Source organism: Alligator mississippiensis, chromosome 6 (assembly GCF_030867095.1).
Source record: "Alligator mississippiensis isolate rAllMis1 chromosome 6, rAllMis1, whole genome shotgun sequence".
Lineage (NCBI taxonomy): Eukaryota > Metazoa > Chordata > Crocodylia > Alligatoridae > Alligator > Alligator mississippiensis.
Window position 1 is genome coordinate 80,161,439 of NC_081829.1, and position 17,854 is coordinate 80,179,292.

Sequence of the window (17,854 nt, forward strand, 5' to 3'; positions counted from 1 at the left end):
GGCTACTCTGTGATGATATAATGGCCTTTTAGAAGTATAACCAGGTAATATAGACATGCCATAGATTTCCTCAAGCATGCTAGGACCCATGCTGAATTCCCCATAGAACCAGAGAGATGCAGTCAACTCCCTTGGAGACTACCCATCCAACTACACTCACTAAAAGAGCACAACCAGTCCGAACATTTTTAGCATGAAAGCAACAACTAACAAGGATGTTTCTTTTGTTGGACTTGGAACAAATCAAGTTCGTTCCTCATTTAATAACATAGTTTTCTTCTTCATAATACTTAAAGGGAAAATATTTTAAATGATCTATACATTGGTTTATTAAAATTTTTGTTTTGCATTCAAAATACATGTGATCAAACACCTGGCTACATTTTAAAGCCAACATGCAGTTGTTACATTGCTTTTTCTGAGAAAATGGCCACAAAGTAAGATTCACACAAGTAACATAACTCAGCAAATGACCTTTCCTGTTGACAAAAGACACAATATTTTTAAATCAAAGAATTAAGTTGTTGGGTTTTTTTGTTTTTTTTTTACAGAAGAATTAAGAGGGGAGAAGGACCATTGTTCATTACAACACAACCATAACTGTAGTAGACAGGAAAGAGCTGCATTTGGCATATTTCATCAGATGTGTGTTGCTTACATAAATTGATTAATTGAGGCAAAGGGAACTGTATCGCTACACTGGCTCTGAATGATTTCCCTGGACACTCCTGAAAATGAGATGACATATCTCAAGAGAAGACTTCCTGGTTAAGTCATTTTAAATAACTATATTAAAAACAAATTTGAGTTCACATGCAAGGCCAGATTCTTGATTTCATGAAAGGCCCTTTTACTCCTTTCTGGCAATATAAAGAGATACATTGCATTTACATCCTTTTTATGTCCCTCTTTGTACTGCCAGAAAGATGTTAAGCAGCCTTCATGTGAATGAATCAGGCCAGTAAAGTACAGCTATATCCTACATTGCCAAAAGCGTACCTTTTATACCAGAAAAGAGCATATGTAGGACATAATGCTGCCATTCTAAAGATCAGTTTCAAGTAGACACATATTCAAAGCACAAGACTATTTCTGTTTTAATCAAGAGCAATCTGATTAAATCTGTAGTTTTACAAGCAGAGGGAATTAACTAACTGAAAACACATTTATATCAATACAAAACTTTATGATACCATAAGTTTGGAAACAGTGCCTGTTCTGAACAGTTACATCCACTTCACTTGGCCTGCACTATTTGAAATAAACATCTGTTTACATTATGAACACACCGATACATTTGTCTCTGTTGGTTTTATCATAGAAATGCACAGCAAATTATATTTAAGCGCAAGGTTAAACATTAGATGCTAAAATTGGGAGTATTTTCTTGAGCACTTATTTATGACTTTGCTCGTCGAAAGGAAGTTTTTTTAATTCCTGATCCAACTCCATTGCGAAAGGACCTTTTATTGAAAGACATCTCCAGGTAAGGCTTTAGAAAAGCCAATTCTTCACTCCTGTCCACCTTAGCTAAGCAGCTATTCAGCAGGATGAGGCAGTAATCAGATTTCCCATACAGCTGGCAATTCAAATAAAAAGGATTATTGCTCTGAAGATAAAAACACAGACACAAAGATAAGAAAAGACAAAATTATGGATTTGTACATTTGTTGGGACTTGCCCACTGTAAATGCAAAGTGGAAACAAAAACATATTTATGATTAAAAATGACAAAGATGAGCTATTATTTGCTATAGATGATAAGCACCCACAGGCAGATTTTTATAGCCTCATTGAAAATGCAAGGACTGCTTTTACGCCTGTAAGAAACACTGATATTGGTGCAGTTATGTCTACTGCCAGAAATGTGTTCTTTTCAATGATGTTGTCCTGTTATGGTATGTAAGACATGCCTCTAGGAAACACTACACATTTATTATTGTAAAAAAAAAATACACATTTTTACTGTAAAAAAGATTTCTCAATTAATGATGTAACAGCAATTTCATTATCATTTATGTGAAATCCATTTAGTTTAAATGATAGATAACACCAGAAATTGAAACACCTGCACCGCACAGAATTTTGAGGGATTTTCCTACCTTACTACAAAAACAATTACAACTAAGGTTTTGATTTAGGGTTTTTAAGAGGGGAATGTAATAAGTCTGGAATTACACACGTACATATATTTATATTCCTTTTATATTATCTCACATTATAAATCTTTAAAAATGTCTAAAATACCAACATGCCAAGGGAATCAAAATAAACTGCAGTATTTGATATCCTTTCATACAAATAGTAAGTCAAATATTTATTCAGTTACACTAGGACTCAAGAGAATGATATATTTTAAAATAAATCTACTGGACATGTCTATGTAGAAATCTCCCTGCATACTTTTTTTCCCATGTTTTAGGAACTCACTAAATATAAAGCCATAGGATGAACACTTGGGTCCCCCCATTAAGTTAATTGCAAAACTTCCTCTGACTTCAATACGCTGGATTTAATCCATTTATCACTATTGATTGAATTCCTTATTATTTATAATTATGTCATTTAGTGCTTAATAGCATTTTCATTCATAGAGCTAAAAATTTACAGAGGTGGCTCTTATTAGCACTATACCTTCTTATATAAAGGGAAAAGAGAAGTTCAAGAAGTCTAAATGATTTGCCTAATATCCTTTAGTGAATCTGTGACAGATTCCCATTCATACACCCTATCCACTTATTTTTCCCCAAATGGAAGTGTACTACTTTATTATAAAGAAATGTGATCTGCAAGAAGCAAAGCTGCAAGAGTTCTCCAGAGGTTCTAAAGATTTCAACATGACCCATACAAGAATTAAAATAAGTCTATGTCACTATTTTTCTTATGTTAAAGTACAAGGCATTGACATATGTTAAATAGGAAATAATTAAAAATATAATTTAAATACTATATCATATATGGTATGCAACTGCTGTAATGAGCTGTAATGAAAGAAGGATACACAAATGGATCATTATAGTCTATGCTATATATGATGAAAGATGAAACAGAATAAAACATTTATGCAAATAGATCATATGCAGAAGAAACAAAAGATTGATAAATAAAACTAATAGGAACATTACATCAATAAAATAAATAACCACAGAAGTAGCTACCATTTGTACTGGTGATAAATTTCCTTAATGAAATGTAGTGATATAAATCATGTCTGAAAGAAAAAAAACCCTGAAATCTAAACCATGATAAATTTTACAGCCTTAAAGAAATAGAGAAACAAGAAACAAAGTACTCTAAATAAAATACATCTTAAGAGAGAAATTGGTTTTAGATTCAGAGCAAGACATCTAAATCGAGAACATATTTTTATAATTTTGGTAGGAACCTCAAATAAAGTCTAATATCCTTGAATAGTGTTCTAGCAGGGTAATTTTCTGTCATACTAAGCATTGAAGGAATATTGGTATACATACCCTCAAAATATCCTATTTAATTCTATTTCATAGCGCTTCATTACAATACTTAGACAAATAATACGGACAAAATTCTATGACCGATTTGATTGGATTTTTTTCATAAGTTTCCTTTTCAGGGTACTAGAGTATTGGTATAGACTAATCCTTCTGTTACATTAACAACAATGCCTAATATTTATAACTATTTCCAAAGTAAGTAAAATAAAAAAAAAAAAAGCTAAATACATGATGCTCAAATAAACAAGTATTATGGCTTACCGAAGAAGGAACAATGGGGTAACACCAACACACGTGCATTGTTGAGATCCAGAGAATTAAAATAAAGTGTAACCTGAACAGACTGTAAAGAAAAGCTCAAATTAGTTTAATTAATTAAAATGAAAATGAAATAGATGCATGCATATGCACTCAATAAAATTTTCCCAATACACAATATAAAATACAATCTCTTTACCTGATCATTTTTTACCCAGCAATTATGTGCATATATGCAGTTTTATTGCCAAATTCTTCACATTCCCGATCAGTTAATTCCTAGGTGACCGTTTTATACCAAGAGTTCAGGAGTGAAAATGTCATCAAATCTGATTTCATTCTGACTAACTGGTCCTTGTTTGGCCTTTTATTCTTGTTAAAAGGGAAAATGGCAAGAAGATTTGCTCAACTGCCATTATCAATTGATTTAATTTAGTATTGCCATTAAAAAGTCTTTCAAGTGAGTTTACTGTTAGTCTGTATTATCATGGCACAAAGGATCAAAGGTCTCAAAACTCCATAAAACATGTATTTTAACAAGAGTTTTGCCACTCACTGTAAGTTATATTAACCCTCTGAATGCATCAGGCACTACCTGGGAATCATGGAAAATGTATTTCCAGTTAAAATTATCTCAAAGCCAATTATACATGGAGACAAGGGAGAATAAATATCTCCTACAACTTTTTTTAGCTAGGCAAGTATCCAGGATCTGTTGGTGGGTTGTATTTTTTTCTGAGATATGTAGCCCTAATACTTTTCTTTTTTTTACAAGCCCAAAAGAAAATACAGTAATTATTAGACACTAAAATGAACTTCCTTTGCTATAACTAGGCCAAGCTATTGGGACCAATGTTGCACCTCTTATACATGTGCATATTACATTGTTTTAGAACCTCAAAGTGTGCCAGGGAAATCTCATATAATCGTTACTATGAATATACAGTAAAATCTCTGTTATCCTGCATGAGTGAGGAACGCTGGGTGCTGGTAATGTAAAAATGCTGATTATCTAAAAATACCAGAGCTGGAGCAGGGGGCTTGCAAGTGGCGGTGGCAGCAGCGTGGAATGGTGGTTGGTGGTGGTACGGCAGCAGTGCGGCATGGTTGCAGGTGGCGGTGACACAGTGGTGGATGGCAGCAGCACAGTGGCAGTGGCACAATGCTGGTTAATAGAGTATGCTGGCTAGTAGAATGCCGGAAAACAGGGATTTTATTGTAGCTTAGTCTTCCTCTGTATCAAGTTTTTAAGCATGCTTAAACTTGCATTAAATGCAATTCCAGTTAAGCTACTTGACAGTCAACTTTGAAAATGGACAGACGACAGATACATATTAAGACATTATAGCCCTCTCTACATTTTACAGGTATTGTGTGATTAACTGGTTAATTGTGCAATTATGTGGAGACCAGCTACATGTGCAAAGTAGCTATCACACAATAAAAAGCTCCAACCAGCTATAAAGTAAAACCTTGAAAATGTGTACTAACTTTATAGCTGGTTGCCATTGAGCTTTAATTCATACGTGTAGCAGGGTCTCCAGGATCATGGTGATACTCTGGCCTCAGGGGTCTCCCACTCCTCTAGAGTGGGGGGAGGGGATGCCCTGGGGAGTTCCTCTGGCCCCAGGGGTTTCCCCACCCCCTTGGGACAGGGAGATTGTACCCGCAGCAATTCTCTGGTCCCAGGGGTTTCCTGCACCCCACAGGGCAGGAAGACTGCCACAGCATTGATCCTCTAGCCCTGGGAGTGCATGGGGTGTCCCCATGGCTGGGAGCCCCTCAGGTGGGGTGCACAGGGCTCCCAGCCATGGATACTTGTCAGTGCAGGGAGAGCCCAGGATTGGGTCCCCCCTGCAGAAGCAATAAGGTGCAACAGGATCTAAGGTGCAACCCCACAATTGCACCTCCTGCCATGCACATGTAGCATAGCAGGAGCTGCAATTGTGTGAATCATGCATTAGATCCTATCATGCCTTTAGTTTTGTGAGGAGAGGTGGCCTGTCTGTGCCTAGGGTACAACTAACAGATGTGCAGAGATGTGGGATCTTAGGCTTATATTAGAAGCACATTTATTTTATTTTTTGTACTTCTTGGAATTTAATTCTTTTGGACATTAATTTCTTCTATTGCACACGTTTCTTAGACAACACTATCTTCATTAATTAAATCAAACTATAGAACTATACTTGCAGTACCTACTAGTGTTGCTGTTTGTTTTATTGATAGAAAATTCCCATTAACCTACTCGGTCAGTCAAAGCTTTATCTGTCCCTTATAGAATGTGGTTTCTAAAGGTGAATGCAGCACTATTTTGCTCTAAATATTTTAGCTGGCACTGTATTTAATAGGGAGAAGTGAACCTTATAAAATACAAGGTTTGCAAATGTATTTGAATCCTTTTGCTTCTAGGTTGAGAGCTTTTGTTTCTTGCGAGAAAAAAGCCATACTTTCTTCCTTGAGTGATTCCACGGCAAACAATGTATTTTGATGAAATACTGCCTGTTTGGAAAGGGAGAACAACCTCTCTGGCCAAACTTACATAAGTGGGTTACCACATATTTGATTTCTATAGGGTACAACAGCAACAAAAGCAACAGGGGTGCAGAAAATACAGAGCAGGTCATGAAAAACCAAGGAAAATGTGTCATCTGAAAGAAAAGATCTCAGCTTTGCAACTAGACATGGATGTGAAAAAGGACTTTGGCCACCACTGATAAGTGAGAATTCAGAAGTAGACAATCCAAAAGTTTGAAAACCTCTTCTGACAAATTAAGCACAGATTTTCAAAGGATACAGCAGATACGTTCTATGCTAAGCCTTCCAGAGCTTTACCTCTACCTATCAGGAACATCTCTGCATTGTCAAAACTGAATTTAAGCCCATTCCTCTCGCTCATGCACACAGAATAGATGAGAATGAATAACATGCAGCGACAGATTAGAGCAACGAATGCAATAAGAGATCTCAAAGTGATTTACAAAGAAGGCAAGAATCACTATTTTCATTTTACAAACGAAGGAAATGTGTGGCATGGAAAAGGAAAATGACTTGCCTAAAGTTATCCAGCAAGCCTGTGGAATTATAACACTTAATACCCCTTTGAGAAACTTACTGGGCATCTAACTACCTTTATAAATTTGGCCTCATGTTATCATTTTAAATATGCAGGTTTTCACTGGTCTATCCAGAGAGATGAAATGAAAGAAGCTGGTGAAAATTACAAAATGAAATAAAAATTTTCATTTGATCATTCATAATTAAGGGCATTTGTTTAGAGTTTCTGCCTGGCTTTAATTCTGTGGATCAATGGCACTGCAGTCACATATTCAATCTCTTTCCTTGACAATGCCTTGCACATCAAAAGTGATAGAAGTAGGTGACAGAATGAGGTTCTGTGAAGAGACTCTGGGTAAGATGAGCAGTTAGGAACAATGGCAAGATCGATCTAACCATTCATCCTTTTGAAGTAAACACATGACGTTCCAGGAAGTACAGAGCTTTCGTGTAAGGACTGAAAATCTGCAGCAGCAGTAAAAATCCCATGGCACTCTACAAATAAGTAGGAGTGTGACCTGCGACCTTGGCTAAAAATATGTCCTCCTCTTAGTGCTATGTACTGTGGTAGTCACTAAATATTCACCTGTTTGCTATACTCTAGGATTAGGGTTGACATGTCCACTCAAATATGTATTTGCAATTGCAGGTAATAATGCAACCATACATTATGGCATGGTACAGTATAGTATGGTTACACTATCATAACACCTTGCACTTTAACTATTTGTTCAGCACCTTATGATGGAATGGACTATAGAAAGATCAAAGGAAATAATCCCATTTTAAAGAAAGTAGTATGTACATCAGTTATAAAAACTGTCATGAGATCCCTTAATTACTTACATATTCAGAAACTGCAGTCATGCATAGGGAAATGTTTTCTTTCTGAGTTTAGCATCATATCTCAACATGTAGTGCATGTCTACACATGCAAGCATGTGCAGTTGCAGAGGTTCAAATAGAAGCAGTGCAAATTTGAGCCGGGACTTTTTCCCTCAGGACATGTGCTTGGACATTCACTTTGTTGTGGAGCAAATTGTGCCACTTGGGGCAAAATAACCCTGCCTGGCTCCTTCTGGATCTGCAGCCAGGGGGAGCTAGAGCCCGGGTCCAGCACCTGTGCTGTCCCCAGCAGTATAAAAAGCTGCCCTGTCCTGGCCCCAGTACAAAAAGCTGCCTTTGCAAGTAGATCAGGGTTACTCACTCTCAGGAGCTTCTGGGGCTCAGTCAATTGGCTCCTTGTGCCAGCTGGACTGCTGAAGCAGCCCTGAGAGTTCCCTGCACCCTCTACCCACTGCAGCAGTCTGGCAGTGGGGGCTGCTGCCTGGCTGTGACCTGCTGCACACCTCCCAGACCCAGATAGGGACTGTACAGCCAGTAGAGGCATCTGCCCCTCTAGGCCAGCTGCCAGTGCACTGTGGCTGCAGGGTTGGCCTCTGTGCAGCACTACTGCCACGTGTGCCCCCTGGCTAGCCATCAGGGCAGCTATCGTCTGGAAGATATTCCAGGTGTGGTGTCCTGCTTTGAACTGTCAAAACATGTCCTCCAGGCCCCATTTGGCAGGGTCAGCCACAGCCAGCTGGGTCCAAGGTGCCAGCTCTGAGCAAGCAGGGTCCTGCCACTGGCCTCCCTAGCAGGAATTCTGGTGTTCCCTGTTGGAAAATTGAAAAATCCCTGATAAAAAAAATCCCAAAGTCACTCTGTAAAATACCCCCAAATCCATGTTCCTCCACAAGTAAAACAAAAGACCACTATAAAGAGAGAGAGAGAGAGAGAGATTAGTTGGACAATGTTTTATTGATATATCTACAGTGTTAAAGCAAGTCTCTTATAATAATGAAGTGAACTCTAAATACATGTTTCTTGAATTCATGAATACATGAATATATATTTTGCTGCCCTCCACAGGGGCTATGGCCCCCCACAAGGGCTACCACCCCCCCTGCAAGGCCTACATGCCCCACCCCAGTCCCCCGATTGCTGCCCCACCTGGCCCCATCCTCTGCCAGCTGCTGCAGCTCCCCTGAAGGCTGCCCCACCAAGCCCCATCCCCCACACCCCCAGACACTCCAATGGCTTCCCTGCCCAACTCCACCCCCCACTTGCACCCCCAGGCCCCCATGGCTGCCCTCCAAACCCCAGGCACCAACACTTTAAAAAGAAAAAAAAATGAAAAAAATGAAAAAAAGAGAAAAAACCTGAAAAAAAAGCCTCTTCTTACCCCAGGAGCACAAGCTGGGGGGGCTCTGGGGCCTCCTGGCAGAGCCCCACCCCCAGGCAGCACAGGGCAGTAGGGGGCACAAGGGCCCAGGCTGGGGCCACTGGGGCTGTCCCTCTGCCCCGGACTGTGTGGCCGGGCCCCAGTGACACAGACGGCAGCTGGAACTGCCAGTAAGTGCTGGGGTTTTTTTTGTTTTGTCTTAAGTTGTTGGGATGCTGGGGTGGGGGGGCAGGGATGAAGGGTCTCAGGGGGCTGGCAGGGGGAGGGGTTGGGCAGGGCAGGGATTGGGGGGGTCTGGGGGGTGGGGCCGGGCAGGACAGTGTTCGGGGGGGTTGGGGCAGGGGGGGAGAGGCCAGGCAGGGAAGTGATTGAGGGGTCTGGGGGGCTAGCAGGGGGAGGGGCTGGGCAGGGAAGTGATGGGGGGGGTTGGAGGGGCTGGCGGGGGATGGGGCCGGGCAGAGAAGTGATCGGGGGGGTCTGGAGGGCAGGCGGGGGATGGGGCCGGGTGGGGCAGGGATCGGAAGTCTGGGGGAGCGGGCGGGGCCAGTAGGCATCCCCCCATAGTCCCCTCTCCCCTCCTCCAGCCCCCAGTCCCTTACTTACCGGCACTGGAGCCCTGGTGCTGAAGCAGCTTCCTGCCTTGCATGGGCAGGCTGCATGTTGCAGCGCCAGGGTGAGGGGCCAACCATAGAGATGCTCTGGCAGCCAGAGTGTATCTGTGGAGGACCCAGTTTCCAGTTGCCTCAGGGCACAGTCCTAGACAGTCTTGTCCCGCTTTTCTTAACTTCATTTTTTTTAGACCCCTGGATATCCCAGGTTCTAATTTTCTCCTCACTCTGCAAGTTTGCAGCACAGGGAACATTTTTTCATTCCCACATGTAACTCTTGCCCTGTCTCAAAGGGGTTTAAGACAAGGCAAGAGGCAGTGCGTGCTTGTCTGGACATGCCCGTACAGTGCAGCCAAATCCAGCAAATGTACTGGTTACAAGGAAAAGCAGATTAGGTTTGATTCTACATGAGTGAAGTTTAACATCAGTTTTCTTTTTATGCACATTCGCTAGCCTAATTTTCACGTACATTAACATTCCCAACCTATTGGCTCTGAGAGATGAGAAGAAAGGATAGTCTTGTAATTAAAGCTCAACCTGGAAACTCAGTTACAGATTCAGTATTGCAAAATTACACTGGGTAGATCATTTTCAACCTGGAGTGATGTGGCCCCCAGGGCTCGGTCCTCGGGCCCGCACTGTTCAACATCTTCATCAGCGACTTGGACGAGGGGGTGAAAAGCACCTTGTTCAAATTCACAGATGACACTAAGATGTGGGGAGAAGTGGGCATGCTAGAAGGGAGGGACAGGCTGCAATTGGATCTGGACAGGTTACAGGGGTGGGCGAATGAGAATAAGATGGGATTCAATACCGACAAGTGCGGAGTACCGCACCTAGGGAGGAAGAACCAGCAGCATACCTACAGGCTGGGGAACTCCCTGCTCATCAGCACAGAGGCAGAAAAGCATCTTGGAGACATTATTGACTCAAAGATGAACATGGGCCGCCAATGTGGGGATGCAGTCAGGAAGGCCAACCGCACCTTGTCATGCATCCACAGATGCATCACGAGCAGGTCCAAGGAGGTGATCCTCCCCCTCTATATGACAGTGGTCAGGCCACAGTTGGAGTACTGCATCCAGTTCTGGGTGCTGCACTTCAGGAGGGATGTGGACAACATCGAGAGGGTCCAGAGGAGGGCCACTCACATGATCAGTGGGCAGCAGGACAGGCCCTACGAGGAGAGGCTATGAGACCTGAACTTGTTCAGCCTCCACCAGAGAAGGCTGAGAGGGGATCTGGTGGCTGTCTATAAACTGGCCAAGGGAGACCAGCAGGCAGTGGGAGAGTCAGTGTTGCCCCGAGCACTACTGGGAGTAGCAAGGAATAACAGCCATAAGTTGACAGAGAGTTGATTCAGGCTAGACATCAGGAGGCACTACTTCACAGTCAGGGTGGCTAGGATTTGGAACCCACTTCCAAGGGAAGTGGTGCTTGCTCCTACCCTGGGGGTCCTTAAAAGGAGGCTAGATAATCACCTAGCCGGGGGTCGGACTTGATGATCTGCTCAGGTGCCTTCCGACCCTACCAACTATGAAACTGTTAGCCAATGGCCCTACGCTCCAATCCCATCACCCTAGGTTATTCTGCCACATCTTGGTCTTAAGTGATAGAATCTGGTAATCAGGAATGTACCTGGTCTTGGAGGTAGTTCATTGCATGGGTTAAGAAGAGTCCCATGGGATGTCTTCACAGGGCTCCTCCTCCTCTATGCCCTGCCCAGACCTCTCCCAAAGTGGTATTCTGCAGCAAAAGTTGACCACTTTTCATTTAAAATTAGTCTCTCTTGTTCCTCCTTCCTACCAGTATTGTCCCTTTAAAGAACTCCAGGCCACATTCCCAAGCATTGCCCCTTGAAGGGTCACTGATCCAAACAATAAAAAAGACTTGGCCTGGTCATTCCTGTTCAACCAGTGTGGTAGTCCTTTTTGAAAGCCTGAGGGGTCCTACTGCTTCAGACTTTCTCTTCCTGCTACTTCTTCTTGAGTCTCACTCTTTGACTGTGGCTATTCCCATCCTGGTTCCCTGAGTACTGCTTGGCTCATCCTGGCCTCTTACATACCTTGGGCCAAGCTACCTGCTGTCCATTTCACCTCCTGTGTAGTGAGGGAGGGAGTTTCTGGAGTGGCTCTATTCCTCTGGAGATTATCCAGTGCTTCTCCCACACAACACACCACCTCCAGCAGCTTAAATGTGATATGTGCAGCCCCACTAGTCAATCTGGGAACTCCATCTGTCCCCTATAACTGCCTCAAAGCTATTGCGTGCCACATTCCCTAGCTGTCCCCATTCCCTGCCTAGCCTGACTATCTTCCCAGTTCACAACCTAGTAAGCAGGTTGAGAGGGGCTTTCTGAATCCTGTATTGCCTGGTAGGTGTCCTGTGCCTGAGCCCCTGCTACATTACTTTTTGCATCTATTTCTGCATGCAAATACATTTAATTTGTTTGGGGTGCTCTCTCACTGACTGCACTTTTCCTTATAAACCATGTAAGCCTTAAATGACTTCCACACAATGGATGGGAAAAGGGGAGAAGTCAGGTACACAAGGCCAATAAAGCCACACCAACCATTTTGAAAACCAGAACCATCTTGTGTCTTAAAACTAGAGAGAACTCTCAAGTTAATTCTGAGGGTTTCCATACATCTCACGTTCATGTTATAAATGTTCATACTCATGCACCAATTTTCTCCGCCTGTTACTTATTCTTAGCTTTTCTTCTGGGCTTCTGAAATGTTTTTGATTCAGTTAACTAGTGTTATTTTTTAATAGACTTCATAGTTTTTCCCCCTACTGTTTGTCTATTTAAGCCTTATAGCTTTTATTAGGTTTTTATTCATAGAAAAATAAATACACAGCATTTGAAACTTTATCTACTGGAAGTTTCTGCCAATAAAAACTAAAAAATGTGTGTCACTCCCACTGCAAATTAATAGTTTTTAAAAGGCATGCCTTTTATTGTTGGTCACCAAAATAAAAATGTAGTATAACACCATAATTCCAAACATAATGGAAATGTAATTCATTCAAGTGTTACTTTTTAGATTTACTATAAATCAAAAGGTCAGAACTTCACACTTTTAATCATTTAACTCTCTCAGGGACTGCAGATAAGTAACCTGTGCCTCCTCCCTCACTACCCTTTCTCAAATTCTCATTTGTTTCTATAAATGCAGATTTCTGCCTCAGTACCTATAGATTTCCATTTTCTGGTCAACCCAGTACTAACATTCCAAAATGCACTGAGAAAATTTTCACAGAATCATAAAAATGTGGTCATGGAAGAGACTTCAAGAAATCATCTGGTTCCACCATTTTAACTAAGGTGTGACAGAACATGCCTTTGGGGTGTCTATCACTTTAAGGGCTGGATCAGGGAGTGGTGAGAGTGGCCATTTTGGGAGAGCTCTGTTATAAAAGCAGAGCAGTTTGTATTCAGCTGCCTGGAGAGTAACATTGCCAAGTGGAGCTCCTGCTCGAGAAATGTCTTGGAGGTAAGGATGAGGCTATGGGGAAAGAGGAGGTCTCATTGGTCCTAAGCAGGACTTAAAACTGCACCCTGCTGGGATAGGGGGGCCTGGTGGTACTGCCAGTGGCACAGCAGCCCCACACAAATACCAGGACTGCTCACCTCCCTGGTGAAAGGTGGGTTGGGGCATCTTAATAACCCCTGCCCCCACCTTTGGGTGGGTTACTAGGAGGGTTAAAGGAGGCCAAGTATGTGGAGTAGCTGCACCTGAGCCCTATGGAGTGTTGGGCCCTGGAGTTAGAGCCAGGCACACTAAGTGCACAGCACCTGAGCCCTACACATCTAAGACCCCGGCCCTGGGAGAGGTCACAGTGAAGGTCAGGCATGCTTAAGTGAGAGAAGCACCTGAACCTGTTGGGGTGGAAGACCCCATGCCCCAGAGAGTAGGGGGTAGAGTTGTGGCTCAAGAAGGGTGAAGTGGTCTGGTGAAGGTCCCAGGGATGAAGTAGGTCCAGAGTTGAGCAATTGCTCAGTCCCGTTTGGGTGAGGATCATGGGAGGGGCCAAAAGACTGCACCAGGGCTGACCAAGGGGTGGAGAGAAAAGCCTGAGGAGCTCTCCAGATTAGGGCGGAGTGAATGTGACCTGGATAGGCAGTATGCAAGAGGTACTTGTGAGAGAGCGGCGGAGTGTAAGAGACCCGTGTGAGATGGGGGGTGGTGTGTGTGTGGCTTGAAGGAAGTGTGAGAGAGATACAACTATGTGTCCAGTTGGTCCTGGCTTTGAACCAGAGATGGAACACACTGTGAGACATCAGCGAGGCATGGGACACGTGTAGGGATGGTAGGAGCATGTACTTATCACCCCCCGTCATTTGGGTGCATGAAAGGCAGCTTCCCACCTATTTATCAGCACAATCATTCATCAACAAGGCATAGCAAGCGAACAAGGCGAGCGGTTTGTCCAGAGACAAGGGTGGGGCCATACTAACACCGGGCCTGGAAGGTGCCTTTTGTCACATAAGGCAATCAAAACACAACAAAACTATCCTTGTCAAATGTTTGTATACCCTGTTTTCAAAAATCTTCCATCGAAGGGGGCATTCAACACCCTTAGATAGCCTGTTCCAGTGTTTTACCATCCTAAAAGTAAAAAACCCTCTTCCTAATAGCCAAGCTAAATCTTTGTTTCAAACTAAGCTGGTTGGTTTGTGTCCTTAAACCAGTGGACATGGAGAATAATTAATCAACATCCTTCTTAAAAGTGCTGTTTACATATTGGAAGATTTTTGTCTCCATTCAGTCTCATCTTTTCTAGACTAAACAAATCAATTCCTTTGACCTTTCCTCACAGGTCTTCTTTTCTAAAGTTGTTATCATTCTTGTCATTGTCCTCTGGACTCCCTAGTCTATGTCTTTCTTAAAATCTGGTGTCCAGAACCAAATACAATAATCAGGGAAGCTGCACCACAGCCAAGTGTAATAGAATAGTTACCTCCTTTATCTTAGATACAACAATCTTGTTAAAACATGAAATAAGTTTGTCCTTTTTTGCAATACTATGATGCTGTTGATGCATTTTTAGTTGGTGACCCACTATATGTCTCAAATCTTTTTCTGCCATGCAAGTGCCCAATACATTATTTCCCATTTTGTATTTGATTTCTCCTTTCTACATATTGCACTTTTTGCTTGTCTCTACTGAATTTCATCCCGTTTATTTCAGATCATATCTGCAGTTTATTAAGAACATTTTGAATACTGATCCTGTTCTTCAAAATGCCTGGTGGCCCTCCCAGCTTAGGGTAATCCAAAATCTTTTTATGTACATTCTCAATGCAAATATAAAATAGGACTGGGCCCAGGGTAAACCCAAACAGAATTCTACTTAAAATACACCCACTCCCCCACAGCTTGACAATGAACCTTTGCCAGCTACTCTTTAAGACAGTACATAAGACAGACTGCTTTAGTTGCTATGAAAAAATAAGGGCCTGATCCTGAGAACGGCTGAGTACAGCCAAACAATAACAAAAACCAGCAAATACTTTTCATTAAAAAATTCATTAAAAAGGTTACTACTTTTTTGTTAATATTTGGCAAAGTTTTGACCAGCTGAACAACCACTGAACCAACTGTGATGTTTAGCACTTTCAGGAAGCAAAATAAATTATTGCTGATTTACATCACTAATACTGAAACCAAATTCCTGCCCAACAAGTCTGCAAAGCACTTGACAAGCACAGAAACGTTTGGATGATTTATCTGAGTGAAACCTATCTCAAACATTTGAATGTTTGCTCACAAATTTCCATTTATTATTCTTACATTCTAAATGTGTAAATACAGTTAAACACATGGCTATATTTTGTGCATAAAACATATAAACAGATGCAGATGCACTCAAAATATTCCTGCTAAATTTTAATTCAATTGGTTTTAGCTGTACAAATGATAATTGCCCCTCATATGTTCATTTCCCCACAAACCAAAGAATGCTTTGTTATAATAACCATTCTCTCTCTAACATAATAAGTTTTCACTTACACACTAATTACACATCTTGTAATCCAGTAATGGGTTTGAAGATTAAAATACACAAATGCTCAAGTCTGCTGACCTATCAGTAAATGTAATACTGTCCTTAAGTGATGAGGAAAATTGATTGATTCTTCATTAATGTTGTCCATATACTAACGAACCTGTCCAAATAATAGAAGGACGCTGGGTGTATCTACACATGCACTCAACTGCTCAATTGGTGCTTCAGCAAGTACTAAATGACTGCACAGTACCTGCCGGTACTGCACAGTTCCTGTGGGGGCACAGGTCATTTCTGACCCTACTACACAGTAGCAACAAGCTACTCAACAGTAGCGACAACATAATGGTTAGTGCCAACTGACGCTATGTGATGGTAGCAATGAACTACGTCACCATTGCTCATCACTATCATGACATAGCATCTCATATAGATGCACCCACTGGGCACATCCACACATGCAAGCACATGCGATTCCAGCAGCTCAAACAGAAGAGGTGCAAATTTGACACAGGGCTTTTTGCTTCAGCGCATATGGTCGGATATTCACTTTGTTGTGGAGCAAATTGCGCCACTTCGGGCAAAATAACCCTGCCTGGCTCCATCCGGATCTGCAGCCAGGGGGAGCTAGAGCCTGGGGCCAGCACCTGTGCTGTCTCCAGCAGTATAAAAAGCTGCCCTGGCAAGCAGCTCAGGGCTACTCACTCTCCAGAGCTTCTGGGGCTCAGCCACTTGGTACCTGGGGACACTACCCCTTGTATCAGCTGCACTGCTGCAGCAGCATCCTGAATCCATTTTTAAAAATATCCCAAAATCCATGTTTTTCCACAATTAACACAAAAGACCACTCTATACACACACACACACACACACACACACACACACACACACACACACACACACACACACACACACACACAGCAATCAGTTAGGCAATGCTTTATTGGTATATTTACAATGTTAAAGCAATGTGGAAGCCTACCAGCCTCTATCATGATAAAACAAATTCTAAATACCTATATGTGTTGATGTGTGCTTTTGGATTTCTTTACACATGATGGGTGTGTGATGGGGAGGATGTGGTGTTTGCAGGAAGGGGATGGGAAGGAGTGTGGGGGAAGGTAGGTGGGTGTGTGTAGAGGGATGTGGGTTGGTGTGTGGGTAGGTGTGGGGCAATTGCTGGGGGGACTGTGGGTGTGGGGGGGCTGCTCAGGAGGGGTGCAGTGCCCCCCACAGCACATGGAATGCCCCCCACAGGACCCCAACTCCCTCCTGGAGGGCCACAGCACCTATCCCCTACACAGCCCCCCTGCCAAAGGTCCCAGCTCCCCCTGGAGGACCACAGCCCACCTGCCCAGGATTCCAGGCACCCTGGAGGGCCACAGCTCCCCTGCCCAGGGTCCCAGCTCCCCCTGGAGGGCCACAGCCTCCCTGGCCAGGGTCCCAGACACCCTGGAGGGCTACAGCCCCCCTACCCAGGGTCATAGGTCCCCCCCTGGATGGCCCCAGCCTCCCTGTCCAGGGTCCCAGGCACCCTGAAGGGCCCCAGCCCCCCTGCCCAGGGCCCATAACTTACCTTTAGCAGCAGGAGTGGAGTGCTCTAAGCCATGGTGGCAAGACCCAGTGTGAAACACAGGGACTGTGTGCCGGGCACAGCCAGGTCCTACCAACCCTGGGGACCATCTGCCACCTGGCTGGGCTGGGCCCTTGGTGGCACAACCCAGCGCAGCACATGGGGACCGCATGTCTGGCCCAGCTGGGTCCTGGAGTGTCTCTGCTGCCCGGCTGGGCCAGGCCCTTGGTGGCAGGACCTTCCACCATTGGGGCCAGGCTGGGCCCTTGGAGGCAGGATCCGGTGCAGCACATGGGGACCGCATGCCGGTCCCAGCTGGGTCCTGCCACCCTCGGGGCCCCTCTGCCACCTGGCCAGGCTGGGCCCATGATGGCAGGACCCAGTGCAGTGCACAGGGACCACATGCCACACCCAGACGGGTCCTGCTTGCGCTGGGGCTGCTCCTGCTACCTGGCCAGGCGGCAAGAGCAGCCCCAGGGCCAGCAGGATCTGGCAGGCATGGTGCGTGGTCCCTGTGCACCACGCCAGATCCTGCTGCCATGGGCCCAGCAGGACCTGCCTTGGCAGGGGTCAGGGGCCTCGGGGGGGGGGGGGAGGCTGGCAGGAGGAGGGGCCTGGCATAGCAGGGATCAGGAGTCTGGGGGGTCTG

General features: G+C 43.8%; 1 protein-coding gene across 1 annotated transcript in view; it reads right to left on the minus strand.

The window, feature by feature from the left end:
* Positions 1–207: 207 nt before the first annotated feature.
* NPS (neuropeptide S) overlaps positions 208–17,854 on the minus strand; it is a 40,377-nt gene continuing 22,730 nt past the window's right edge. Inside the window, exons 3-4 of the mRNA XM_059730336.1 lie at positions 3,735–3,816; positions 208–1,579 (exon numbers count right to left, since the gene is read on the minus strand). Coding sequence (XP_059586319.1) covers positions 1,400–1,579; positions 3,735–3,816 — 262 coding nt within the window. The 3' untranslated portion in view covers positions 208–1,399. The remainder of the gene's footprint in view (positions 1,580–3,734; positions 3,817–17,854) is intronic.